The following is a 13,874-nucleotide window of genomic DNA, read 5'->3' as shown; positions in this document are numbered from 1 at the left end:
GAACAAGATACTTGAACTCGTCCACTTGGGGCAGAAACTTGGTCCCAGCCCAGGATGCATTTACCACCTTTTACTGCCTGAAAATCATGACCATAGATTTGGAGGTGCTAATTTGCATTTCACTCAAATGCAAACCTCCCCATTGCAAACTGGAGGTCATCATCCATGTAAGGTAATTAACTAGCTTTAGCCACAGCAAAGTCTGGATATTTACATGCATCATATGCAGATATCCATATTATTTGTAGCCTGTAAGCAACAAATAATGTGAAACTGCCCATACAAACTTCTATTTCAAATCAATATAGCATCTATATCAATTTATCAAGCAATATATCAATTAGTATATTAGTGTAACATAGTGTCAAATCACAAATAAAATATTCACAGCCCTTTGTGTTAGGTAAAAACAGCAGAGTCTATAAGTTTGAACAAGACAGTTGTCTATTTAAAGAATAAAATAACTGTCTGTTAAAATGATTATTAGAGATATTGATAAGAAATGAGCTGCTGTAGAAAATGCAGATACAAAGTTAGTCTGGTACCACGAGTTTAGGTGCTTGAGCTTGTGCTCTAAACAACTATTAGTTACCTTTTTCATGAACAGGAAGCTTAATAAAACCTCTAATTTCTTCCATTTAAATGGCTTTTCTTTCAAATTGGAAATTATTTACCTTAGTCCATTTTCCTTATCATTTCCTCCACTTGTGCTGAGCACTAGTCCCCACAGGGTGTGTCAAACTGCAGAATTCAGAAATTGCAGGTACTTAACGATAAATAAATGATGGGACTCTGCTCTGCTCAGTTAATTAAAAATGTTTATTAAACTTGTTTATGGGACTCCACATTGGTTATTATGTCGTTTCAAGCCTTAGGCAGCAGCGAGTGATAAGAAAATTATATAAAAGTGCTACACTGTGGTTTTTCCCTCCCTCATGTTCTCCCGTGTTACAGGAAGTGGTCGGCACATAGTTTAACAAAACTTTAGCTGGGCTGATTCTCACATAATTTAAAAAGAAAAAAAAAATCCTGCACTGGAAAACAAAAGCATGCTAAAGTAGTAACGGAAGCACTCGAAATGGACAACCGTATATTGAAAAGTATTGAAAAGCTTGAATAAAGTGTTTAGCATCTTTCCTAAATTACTTATTGAACATTGACCTAAATAGTCTCTAATGTCCTGTCAAGTTACTAATTCAGTGATTTCCAACATCTTTGTTTTTTTTTTACTCATCCTAACAGATATACTCAAGGTCGTCTCCATTAGCACCAAAAAGGTTCATATTTAAATGTGTAAACCTTATTTTATTACAGAAGTGAAATAATTTAGATGACTAACTACTGTGAGTCTAAACTGCAGCACATAATTAATTCTAACCAAATAAGATGTCATCCATGATCTATGTAGTAACGCTTATCTAATCCATCCTTTTATATTGTAAGTCAGTATGAAGCTCTAGAAAAGAGCCACACCAGCTATCATGCCGAGTACCCACAGACCTGTGGGGGCATTGTTAGGATCCGGAGTTGCTGCTGTTGGTCAAGTCCGAGTTCAGCAACACTAAAAAAAATTGGGTCACCTGACTCCTGACTGAAGATCAGCAGTTTTTTTGCTTGCTGATGGCATAGATTCATGGCAGATTTCATCATCAGGCTCCAACTGTGACATTCAGGGAGACAAGTTTTTTTTTGTACACATGCCCACCACAGTCCAAACTGTAACCTCAGTGGCAATCTTTAGGATGTGCTGCTGAAGACTTTACTCAGTGGTTCAACTCTCCAATCATTATCAATACTTAAAAACTACTCGGCAAAAAAAAACTCAAACTGAAATAAATCTGACATTGGAGAGGCGAGTCAAGGAGGCCATTTATGTAAAAAGGAACAAGCCTCTCTAAGAGTACATCTTTCAGTGCAGTGATTGCAGCCATTTCCCAATTGTTTGTACTCATGGACATTGATTAATGGTCATGGCAGTTTGCATATCAACAACGATGAAATCTCAATGCTCATTGTTATGCAGCGGCGCTGGTTTGGATTGTTATGCATGTGTATTGTTTATAAGGCTGGGGAAACCTGCAGTCAGCTGGGACTGTATAAGTCACTTAGATGAGTGAGGAAATGTTTCCCCCCACTGAAAATGCTGCATCCAGATAAGCAGAATCAACTTTCTGGGATTGCATAAGCTTATTATAAACAATGCTACGGTGAATGCTCGCCTTTAGCTAAAGGCGGTCCACCAAAGTAGTCTTGTGTATGACTTCTTTTTTTTTTTTTTGGCCGGGCACTGTATATTGAGATCAATGCATTACAGTATTAAAGGAGACAGATGTTTAAAAAAAAAAATCAATTCATCCATCTGCCCTGGTGGGAAGTCTCTGGGCTCCCTGTGAATGACCAAGCTCTTTTTCCTAAGGTGAGTTTAAACACTCCAGAGAAAGTTCATTTGTGGTATACACCAGAAATGGAGAATTATTTTGTCAAAGACATAACGAATATTATAATGAATTCATTTAAAGGAATGAGGACGCTTTCATATTTACACTGTAAATGTTGCATCTAAGATTTGTCTGTAAAAATCTTAAGGATGAAAGACAATTTGACATTTCAAAGTAAAAAATATTTTTGTAACTCTAAGATATCCTTATTAAATATATTCTTTATTGAAGTATCGCTTGATCAGTCCAAAGTACAGAATCTGCGGCACAGTTCACAGCAGGAGGCGATGCATCTGGAATTGCCCTTTACTCCTAAATTTTATATTTGGATGAAGCAACAGTCCTGCAATACTAAATCTGTCAAATGCTTAGTCCAATCAGCAGTCCAATGATTGGTAAGTAGGACCAAAGAAATGTATTGAGGAGATCTGGAGCTTGGTGACATTGAATGTAATAACCTGATGCTGAATCTGAAATACCAGAGTCCAGTCAATAGGGAACCCTGCAGGCAGTGAGCAGGTCAATATCAGAGTTTGCTCTGAAAAAAAATGTGGGTCTGTTAGAAAGCACAAATATAGATCGGATCAGTGTGGATGCGAGGGCCACAGCCATGCTTATATTATCCACCTCACATCTGACCTTATTATTCATTTACACACATTTACAACAATAAACATGCATATTGCTGTTTTTTATGTTAATCATTTGTTCCTATCAGTAATTATCATGGCCATGGAATAAAACACATTCAACAGCAGAGAGCTGACAGGGGTTTGATTTGAGTTAGTTTAGCTTTGTGCTTAGTTGCGTTTGCATTTTATTTACACTGTTTGTTTTATTGGGGTTAGTATGCGAGGTCTCTCAGGTCATTTTGACTGGATAGTTTGTGCCTCGTTGCCAAACTCCAGTCGATGATAAATAATAAAAGACTGACTACCAGTCTGGATCAGGATGTTAAAGTCAGCAAGTTCTCACTGGCCTGGTGACCCATTATACAGGGAGTGCAGAATTATTAGGCAAGTTGTATTTTTGAGGAATAATGTTATTATTGAACAACAACCATGTTCTCAATGAACCCAAAAAACTCATTAATATCAAAGCTGAATGTTTTTGGAAGTAGTTTTTAGTTTTAGCTATTTTAGGGGGATATCTGTGTGTGCAGGTGACTATTACTGTGCATAATTATTAGGCAACGTAACAAAAAACAAATATATACCCATTTCAATTATTTATTTTTACCAGTGAAACCAATATAACATCTCCACATTCACAAATATACATTTCTGACATTCAAAAACAAAACAAAAACAAATCAGCGACCAATATAGCCACCTTTCTTTGCAAGGACACTCAAAAGCCTGCCATCCATGGATTCTGTCAGTGTTTTGATCTGTTCACCATCAACATTGCGTGCAGCAGCAACCACAGCCTCCCAGACACTGTTCAGAGAGGTGTACTGTTTTCCCTCCTTGTAAATCTCACATTTGATGGACCACCGGTTGTCAATGGGGTTCAGATCAGGTGAACAAGGTGGCCATGTCATTAGTTTTTCTTCTTTTATACCCTTTCTTGCCAGCCACGCTGTGGAGTACTTGGACGTGTGTGATGGAGCATTGTCCTGCATGAAAATCATGTTTTTCTTGAAGGATGCAGACTTCTTCCTGTACCACTGCTTGAAGAAGGTGTCTTCCAGAAACTGGCAGTAGGACTGGGAGTTGAGCTTGACTCCATCCTCAACCCGAAAAGGCCCCACAAGCTCATCTTTGATGATACCAGCCCAAACCAGTACTCCACCTCCACCTTGCTGGCGTCTGAGTCGGACTGGAGCTCTCTGCCCTTTACCAATCCAGCCACGGGCCCATCCATCTGGCCCATCAAGACTCACTCTCATTTCATCAGTCCATAAAACCTTAGAAAAACCAGTCTTGAGATATTTCTTGGCCCAGTCTTGACGTTTCAGCTTGTGTGTCTTGTTCAGTGGTGGTCGTCTTTCAGCCTTTCTTACCTTGGCCATGTCTCTGAGTATTGCACACCTTGTGCTTTTGGGCACTCCAGTGATGTTGCAGCTCTGAAATATGGCCAAACTGGTGGCAAGTGGCATCTTGGCAGCTGCACGCTGGACTTTTCTCAGTTCATGGGCAGTCATTTTGCGCCTTGGTTTTTCCACACGCTTCTTGCGACCCTGTTGACTATTTTGAATAAAACGCTTGATTGTTTGATGATCACGCTTCAGAAGCTTTGCAGTTTTGAGACTGCTGCATCCCTCTGCAAGATATCTCACTATTTTTGACTTTTCTGAGCCTGTCAAGTCCTTCTTTTGACCCATTTTGCCAAAGGAAAGGACGTTGCCTAATAATTATGCACACCTGATATAGGGTGTTGATGTCATTAGACCACACCCCTTCTCATTACAGAGACGCACATCACCTAATATGCTTAATTGGTAGTAGGCTTTCGAGCCTATACAGCTTGGAGTAAGACAACATGCATGAAGAGGATGATGTGGACAAAATACTCATTTGCCTAATAATTCTGCACTCCCTGTATAATTTTTTTAATGGTTACTTATTGTTTTTATTCCATCTAAGAGAACAGTGCCATCAGCTACGGATTGACTATTAAACATTCCTCGTATTATTATATTAAACGTTAACTGGCCAGGCTGCTAGTGTGGCCGTCTTCATTCAGCTGACAGATGCACACTGTAGCCCAGGATTAACACTTGCATATGAAAATACACTGATAGGTCATTCATGTCTTTGAATCAAAAATCTGATTCAGGGTGAATTTCTAACTTGGTAAGTCGCTCTGATAACCAGTTTTTGAGTTTTACTGACGTCAGAAATCAGAATAAACTTTGCCCAAAAGTAAACTGTCAAACATCAGTAAAAACCTTTCAATGAGATTAAGAATGCTTTGTCCAGATCTCAGCTACCTCTTATTTCTGACTCTCTGAGCCCTCTACCACTCATAAATGTATTTTATTTTTAATTTAGCTGCACAAGTTTCACTGTGCAGAATGAAGTGCAGGTCATCCAAACAAGGTTGTTCTGTGCTTAACTAAAAGTTGTTTAACTACGAGCATAATGTGTTGGAGCCAATCATTGCTCAAAGGACATCTTGTAACCAACAGCTACAGTACACTGTGTACAGAGAGAGGTGTTCTGCACTTGCTAACATGAGTTCTTGCAGAAGAGCAAGACTTCCAATCAAAGCAGTTCTGTCCATTCGGTTTTTCTTTTTGTTTTGGGGTTTTTTGTTAGGCTTTTTTTTTGCTAGGTGTATGAGGAGTCAATAAAAACAGCGAAAAAGCTGCCAAATTCACAACAGTGAAGCGTGGTAATCACTGCTGTAAGCGAGAGAAATGTCAGGTGTCCAAGCCTTAAAAAAACAAATATCCAAATCCCCAAATTAAAAGCTGAATTAATTATCAGAAAATTAACATTTGATTTGATTAAATGAATAATAAGGTGCAGCACTCATTTTTCAGTTTGGCTCACACAGACCTGGATGGGGATAGCATATTTAATATTATCCTTATTATATTTTTACTTTGTTACATGCATATATCCTGTAATGCAAGAGTAGGTCCTGAGATGATTTCTATAAAGCTTTTCTAATATCTCATTCCCACTTGGAGGATTTTCCATTAGTGTTGATGGAAAGGTGTTGACTCATGGTCTCATTTAAAGTTGATGTGGACTCTGCACACTGCGGTCGATTTGTATCTGAAAGTTTAAACAATGCTCTAGTGGTCCTTGTTAGTACATGCTGTATGCTTCCAGTTGGTATGCCAGATACTTTTTCGAAGTTTTACTCTCAAATGCTAAATTTAATTCTACTCTTAACAAAATGTTAAGAGCAAAGAAGAGCAAGCCTTGTTTCTTTCTTTTTGAAAACATTTTTTCAGTAATACCGAGGTGTCAGAGATGTCCCTCATCGTGACGTAATGGCGTATTATCAGCCTTTTGTTTAAGCTATCAAAATGGATACATTTGAAAGGGAGGAGACCTTGCAGATTAGCAGGGCTTTGTCAGCCACACTTGTGTTAACAGCTGGGCTTTTTAAACAATTCTAAAAGCAAGCAATTATGTACTCAAAGTGTTATGCATCAAAGTTTCATCCTTGGCCAGTGTGAGTAAGTGCACTTAATAGGTTTGCAAACAGTTTTTGAGAAGGTACTCAGAAACATCACAGAAATAAAGGCAGTAACAAATATTACAGTGTTTTATGATATCATTTAGAAAATTTGCATGAATTGTCCCTTTTAATTCCTTACATGACATAAGAAGTGTTTATTTTCCAAAGAAAAGATGCCAAGCAGTGTGCAAACCTACTTTAGGGGCTCAGAAGCTAAATACAGGTGCAATTGAGTGACACTGATGCAAAGATGTGTAGTTTGTGTGTAGAGAATTGTTTAAGATCCTGATGACACAGCACCATTTGACAAGGCAAAAGTACAGGTAATTACAGCTACAGTTGTTTCCCTTACACTTACATATAAAAGAGTCAGTCAGATAGAAAGTTAATGCAAGATTATCTGGCACAGCTTCCTGGTGTTGTGCAGCAGACAACCATAAGAACAGCACGAGCTTGTGCAAACAGTGCACTCATGGGTGCTGGTGCTCACTGCTACTTGCTAATCAATGCAGAAACAGGCAATCGTGTGTCTGTACGGGGAAAGCAAGACCTCGTGGTGGAGGCGCAACTGCTCACTGTTTGGCATTAAATTTTTTGGCTAAGATTCTTCTTAGTAGTTTCCAAAGGGGAATGAAAGGTCACTCAGGTGAACTGAAGCTTAATGATCATTTCTGTGAGAGGGATTTCCAGCAACCACGCTGGGACGGCGTCTTTTTGCACATTGGAAATAAAAGATATCACTACTGAATACCCAAAATATCTCCAAGGTTCAGAAGTTCATAATAAAAAGGATGCACTAGACCAGCGGTCCCCAACCTTTTTTGCGCCACGGACCGGTTTATGCCCGACAAAATTTTCACAGACCGGCCTTTAAGGTGTCGCGGATAAATACAACAAAATAAAACTAGTACTGGTACCGAAAAAAAGAAGACTTATTCATAACACACGTGAAAAGACCAAGTTAACGATAAAAACGATAACAAAATAACGCTGAAAACCGATAAAAACCCTGAAAACCATACATTTCACACCCGAGCCTCAACTCTCGCGGCCCGGTACCAAACGACTCACGGACCGGTACCGGTCTGAGGCCCGGGGGTTGGGGACTGCTGCACTAGACCACCGTCTTACCCATGCAACACTGTAATGCACACGCCTGACACTGAGTACATAACCTTGTCTTTATCACATCACCAACATTAGTAGACTAAACATATTGCAAAACTACTATTAAACAAATGGATGGGCTCCAGTTGTTCAGTGAAAGTAAATCCAGCAGAAAATACATGCACCAAGTTAAAATTTTCATATATTTTTAAGCACCGTAGCTCAAGCTCAATTCCAAAGAGATGAATGTGTTCCCAGTATACTTTCAACTCTGTTATATGCTCACCGTTTGTGCAATTTACACTTTTAATATAGGGGCACACCAGCGAAAAGTAAGGCTACTGTTAATTAGATAAAATTGCCATGGATTTCATGCCTGCACGCTACCAAGAAAATGACTATGTAGCCAAATGACCACTAAACATATTGACTGGTAGTTGTGGGAATTAAACTGGGACAAAAATGGGGGGTTTAATTTCGTGAAAATCACAACTTTAATTAAAGGAATATTATATTGCACTTTAATGATTCAAGCTGGGTGTTTGATCAGTGTCATGGATTCAAAGTTGCACTCACATCTATGCATTTCTTGGTAAGAAATCAAAAGCAAACAAGTTTCTCTCATTCATTATGCCGAGAATGAAATGCCCCAAAGCCTGCTCATTTCCCTGCTTCACTAATCAGTAGCCATGGCACATTTCCCCTCTCTCTGCCACTTGTACTATATTGAAACTAATGGCTTGATTCCCCCAAAAACAGCTTCTTCCTGTATATTCTTCGTGTGTTATCCTGCGTGTTGACTGGATGATATGTCCATGCTCTGTCTCAGTGGATTTATTACTGCCTAGTCCAGCAGGCAAGACACAATAATTTGTGCCGCTGGGAATGGCGCAGATGTATGAAAAAATGCACTCTCCCTAGATCCCATCTCTCAGCAAGGATTTTTTTGTTCTGCTCAGTGAAGGTGGAAGGGCTTTAGCAGCTCCTCCTGACAGCGCTGTTCTCCCTACATTGAGCCGCCAGCTGTCCGTTCCTTTGATTAAGCTCTGCATTTTCAACTCCTCATTCACTGCCTTTTCTCTCTCGTATCTGCCCTTGTGCTGCATGGCCTCTAAAGTTTTACGTCATTTGAAAGAGATCTAATTGATATACCGTTTTATTTATTTATTTTTAAGGTGAGCTCATCAGCTGCTCATTTATCCATGCAGTACTCACTGAAATGCAACTAGATGCATTTGGCAATGCTTGCTCGAAAAACAAAGACTTTCTGAATATCCATTAGTGATGCTTCACAGTTACACAAACCACAACACAAGGCAAATTTGGGTCAGGCACTGGGACAGAAAGAATTTGCACCCTTGTTAAATCAAAAAAACCGACATTCCAGTCCAGCCAAAATCACTCCTGGAGAGTCACTGGGTCAGTACACAGGCAGCGGAACATACGATTTTAACAAGCCTGTTGCAGATACAGTATAACAGTCATGCTCAGATTTGTTAGGAATGCTGACTTTGTATAATCTAACCTCGAGTAGCTGCTCTGTCTGTGCGTGAGGATGGAGTGTTTGGTTTAGGAGCTGCCTAAGAAGATTTCCCTCTTCACACTGTGCGTTGGAAGCATTTTATTGTTTCTGTGTTTATCAGCCTTCATCTCACGTACCTTAACAGCATCATACTGCTGCTGCTCAACACTTCTCAAAAATTCAGGTTTTTTTCCCCTTCTTTCTAATGTTGTAGATTCTCCACTGCAGTGCCTAAAATTGCTTAACCATCTCATATAACCGTTTTTCCATGGCAACCATCTCCGAAGCTAAAAGTATCAGCATCGTACGAATGCACTGAAATTAAGTGTCAAAGCTTTGCATTCTGCTGATGAGCGTGATTCGCCTCAGATGACCTCATCAGAACCCCATCAACAGAGAAACTTAATTGTATTTGTAAAAGAATGCCCTTGACTGCAAACCACTCCAAAGTAACAAAAGAGGTTTTAAATACAGGCCTAAATAAAGGAAAGGAAATGAAGGGACACGTGAAGCAAATTTTTACTGTTAATATTCTCACTTTACTCTGTAAATGGTTTGTGATTGGTGGCTTTCTCAACCTTAACTGCAGTATGTTACATTTTCACATCTATTAGCTGGTTGGCCGTCATGCCGGGTGCTCTCTTCATCCTCTGGAGTATATTTGGGTTGGGTAGCTGGTAATCTGTCCAGTAGACCAATTCCACAGCGGTCATTTGACAGAAAACCTGAGCCCTAATAATAATAATAATTATGATTAGTATTATGACTATTATTACTGTCAACACTCTTATCTCGTAAGGGCTGCTGTGAATAAAGCACATAAATATGAATCTACAGCTAGCTTGACTGATTTGGCAGAAGCAATGGGAAAATGGCACAAAGTTACCACTCCTAGCTAAGAAATAGCTGGGAATAAAATTTCTAACAAAATGAGGAAAAAAGTATTTTAAAAAAGAAGTCCGTTTTAGCAAAGTTTACAATGAAAATGGGTGATGGTCCTGGTGTTTGAATTTTACCTATGGACAGAGCCAGATTGGTACTTTGTGCCCATCTCCAGAAGGTTGTTTGTCCTCTGGGCAGCTTTCTCTTAGCGGACCTCTCACCTTTTCATATTGTAGCAGCTAGTAGCAGTTTCTTTAAACATGTCCATAAAAAGATAGCTGCTGCTTGCGTCACTCATTGGTTTTGAAGCTTTAACCTGAACATTACAGTCATCAACATTTTATTAAAGTTGGGCGTTTTTACATAGGAGCCATCAGATGATAACCCTCCACTACATGTAATAATGCATCTATTAAGGCTTACAGACTATAAATTCACAGTTTGACGACTCAAGCTTCACTTGTTCAGTATCAGCATTGATCCTCTCGTCTCTGTCTTTACTCTACCAGGTTCAACTGTTTTGAAGTTTTTGCCTTGGATGGAGCCAGCACCAATATTCTTCAATTTTGCACTGCAGCAGAAAGCACAGACTGGCTCCAAGCAATATCCACAAATATCAATGACTTGACGCAGGAGAATGTAAGTGCATTTCTAAACATTAGAGGCTTGGTTGGATCTTCCTCTGAGTGTGTACTAAAAATGAAGGTGAAAAGAGTGATTCGAATGCTCTCGTGTTTCCATAAAGTTTAAAATGAATGATTTACACATGCACATTAATAGTTTCACAACGGGAGGAAGGAAGGAATCACAAAACTTGACAAAATTCAGGTTGTGAATTATTTTCCACTTTTGATCTGCTCAGTAATAAAAGAACCCTTGAAACTGTTTTGCCCACAGTTGTTCCCCCCATCACACATTAAAGTAGTTTTAATAGACCCTTCCTGGCAAGCACTCATTGACTCACAGTGGCACCTCTCCCCCTCTACTGACAAAAAAAAAAAAAAAAAAAAAAAAAAGATGCTCTTCGATACCTAATTAATGGCTGCTAAGTAGTCATTCGGCGCGTGCTCTGCTCGCTCTCATTTCCTCCTATTTCACTTTGATTATCACGCTGATGATGCGAATAGTTTTTGGTGAGGATGAAGACTTACTGTAAGCCCGTGCTCATCGATGGCACAGCTGCCTTTTTTAAAAAGTGTGATTAATTCATGCCTGCATTCACCTAATTACGGACGTGCAGCGTGATTGCTAAATGGCCAATCAGGATGTAATTGTGTTGCCACCTTGGGAGAGAGCGGAACTTTTGTTTTAATGACCTACAACCTTTAAATAGACTCTTTAACACTCTTGGGGTCCGTCGCAGACATGGTGGAAGACTATATGATGCTCTTTGATGTTCTTTTAGAGGAAATAGAGAAAAAAATATAAATATTTGGGCAGCAGCTTGCTGATATCTAATAATATGAAGATTTCAGGTGACGGTGAACTTTTCGAATGTAGCTCAGGTGGAACAAGCAAGTCGCGAGCCCCATGCTGATTGTGATATGCTGACACACCAGGTGTGCTTTCAGTGTGAAAATGCTTTGCAGCATTTTTCCTGCTGAGTGATAACCTCTGTGGCACATTTGGAAAATGCTTCTCTTTTTCTGGACCTATATTTTCTGAAGGTGGGCTTTAATTGACATGCACTGTCATCCAATGACTTTAAAATGGGTCTGCTATTTTGTGGATTGGTGGGGAGCCAACATGTCACTCCAGAGAGGCGTTTTTTCATTTTCCTTTATTTCACTGATTTCATTTATTGTGTCCATGAATTTATTAGATTCATTTGCAGGAAAGCATGTTTCCCAGGCAGTGCTGCCAACTTCAGATGTTTTTATTACCTCATTAATACTTTATAATACATTTATATTTGCTACTTAATTTACATTTGGTTTTTTTTGCTTTCCTGAGCAGTTTGTGTGGTGTGGTGGTGTTCACTGCCCCGCTAGAGAAGGCTACTGCCTTCATGTAGTTCCATGGGGCTACATGGACTTTAACAGTGTTTACGATGGCCATATGTGTCACAATAACATTTATATTAAAAGACTAAATGAGTCACTTAACCTGTGGTTTTAACAAACAAGCTGATTTGTTTATTTATAATAAGTTCTGTAGCATTTAAGTGGTTAGACCTTAGCTTCTCTTGACACGCAGAATGTAAATAGACATTTAAAACTGGTTAGAGTTTGTAAAAATGCACAAAAGCTTTTTAACTCTTTGATTCAAAGCTATTAAGGGTTCAGAATGTTTTTATGTAATCTGAAATGTAAATATGTTTTCTAACTGTATATCTGTTTAATTTCTGTTTCTTTTAATAGATAAAGATCATCAACAAGTACTGCTCTTCAGATAATCAAGTATGTCATTATTTGCCTAACTTGACACAAACACATCATTTTTGTATCTTTTTGAGAACAGGTGCTTAATTGCCAGAAGACCAACAGGCCAATTAAATTCCTTCTGACAGCACACCTTCAGACCACAAAAGAGGCGAAAATCAAACTGAAAATGCCGTCCAACTGCTTGGACGACACTATCAATGTGTATCCCTGCTCTATGAGCAGAAACCTGACATGTGTGAAATGGCCTGTTGAAGTTAACTCAAATATTTTCCACTGACCATATTCTGGGTGTGAATATCTATTTTAGTCTCTAAAGCAGAGGTCTCAACTGCAGACTGCAATGTTTTAGAAACGGCACTTCTAGCCGTTACATTCATCTCACTTAACACTCGTCCAAAGCTCCTTTTGAACGGCCATAACAGCGTTTCTAGTTATTGTCGTGGCCTTTTTTTTTTTTATTGTTGTCAAGTTTTCAATTTAGTTACTACTGGTGAGCACATTCCTAGGAGTATACCAATGTATCCCATGTTGGCAGTAACTTTATACACATGTCTATTTAAGTTTTTTGTGAGAAATGTTATAAATGTGTTTAAAATGGCATCGTCTGCATACGACTGCAGCTCTGTGCAAAATCATCAGGGCAATATGAAAATTCAATTCAATTTGTCAGGGGAAAAAAAGTAGAACTTGCTCACTCAAAACTTTACTGCAGGATGCTTTAGATAGAACGTATTGCCAGCAAACAGTCAAGGCCCGAACTTAGAAATCACTGGACGTTGTTAACCACAGGATACGGGAGTGTAGCTGATAAGCAGTGCTTGGGATTTTCTCTGCTTTCCTCTGCTTAGATGAGACTTCCAAGTCAATCTGGAGTAGATAAAAGGAAATTGTTGCAGTGCAGCTGAGACTGCAGAACTGTATTGAAAAGTATCGTTTTAAATGGATGTTTTCTGAGCTGCGTCATTGGGTCCCCCCCCTATTCACTTACTTTGTCAGTGCACTGTAGACCATTCTTTTCCATTTTCTTAGTAAGAACATATTTTTCATTGTGTGTGTCTTTTTGTGTATTATCCATTTATTTATTTCAAATCAAATAATGAAAATGTATCCTTCTGAATCTCTGCAGATTGTTCACATGGGCTGGGCATGCGAATGCCCCGAGGGTAGCGCTCCCGGTCGATCTTCAACATTTGAGTTCCTGGCACTCCGAGGACCATATTTTTATATCTTCAAAAGTCCGCCGGTAATTTGTTTTTTCAATTTTCCTATTCAATATGGAGAGGAAATTGGTACATTTCTGTGGTGGGTCAGAAACCTGACTAGAGTTGGGCAGGTTTATAAATCATTTCTTCTAAAGTGAATCATAAACAAAATACATTTCTACAGCTGGCTTTTAGAAAG

At 39.0% G+C, this 13,874-nt stretch overlaps 1 protein-coding gene across 1 annotated transcript in view; it reads left to right on the top strand.

Moving 5' to 3' along the window:
- sntg2 (syntrophin, gamma 2) overlaps positions 1–13,874 on the top strand; it is a 113,323-nt gene that overhangs the window by 60,441 nt on the left and 39,008 nt on the right. The window contains exons 10-12 of the mRNA XM_085342705.1: positions 10,599–10,728; positions 12,450–12,488; positions 13,600–13,716. Of these exons, the coding sequence (XP_085198831.1) occupies positions 10,599–10,728; positions 12,450–12,488; positions 13,600–13,716 (286 nt within the window). The remainder of the gene's footprint in view (positions 1–10,598; positions 10,729–12,449; positions 12,489–13,599; positions 13,717–13,874) is intronic.

Source organism: Diplotaxodon limnothrissa, linkage group LG19 (genome assembly GCF_057381915.1).
Source record: "Diplotaxodon limnothrissa isolate DT_005_m linkage group LG19, D_limnothrissa_male_GT1.1, whole genome shotgun sequence".
In the NCBI taxonomy this organism is placed as follows: Eukaryota; Metazoa; Chordata; class Actinopteri; order Cichliformes; family Cichlidae; genus Diplotaxodon; species Diplotaxodon limnothrissa.
This window is presented reverse-complemented; position numbering and strand designations above follow the sequence as displayed.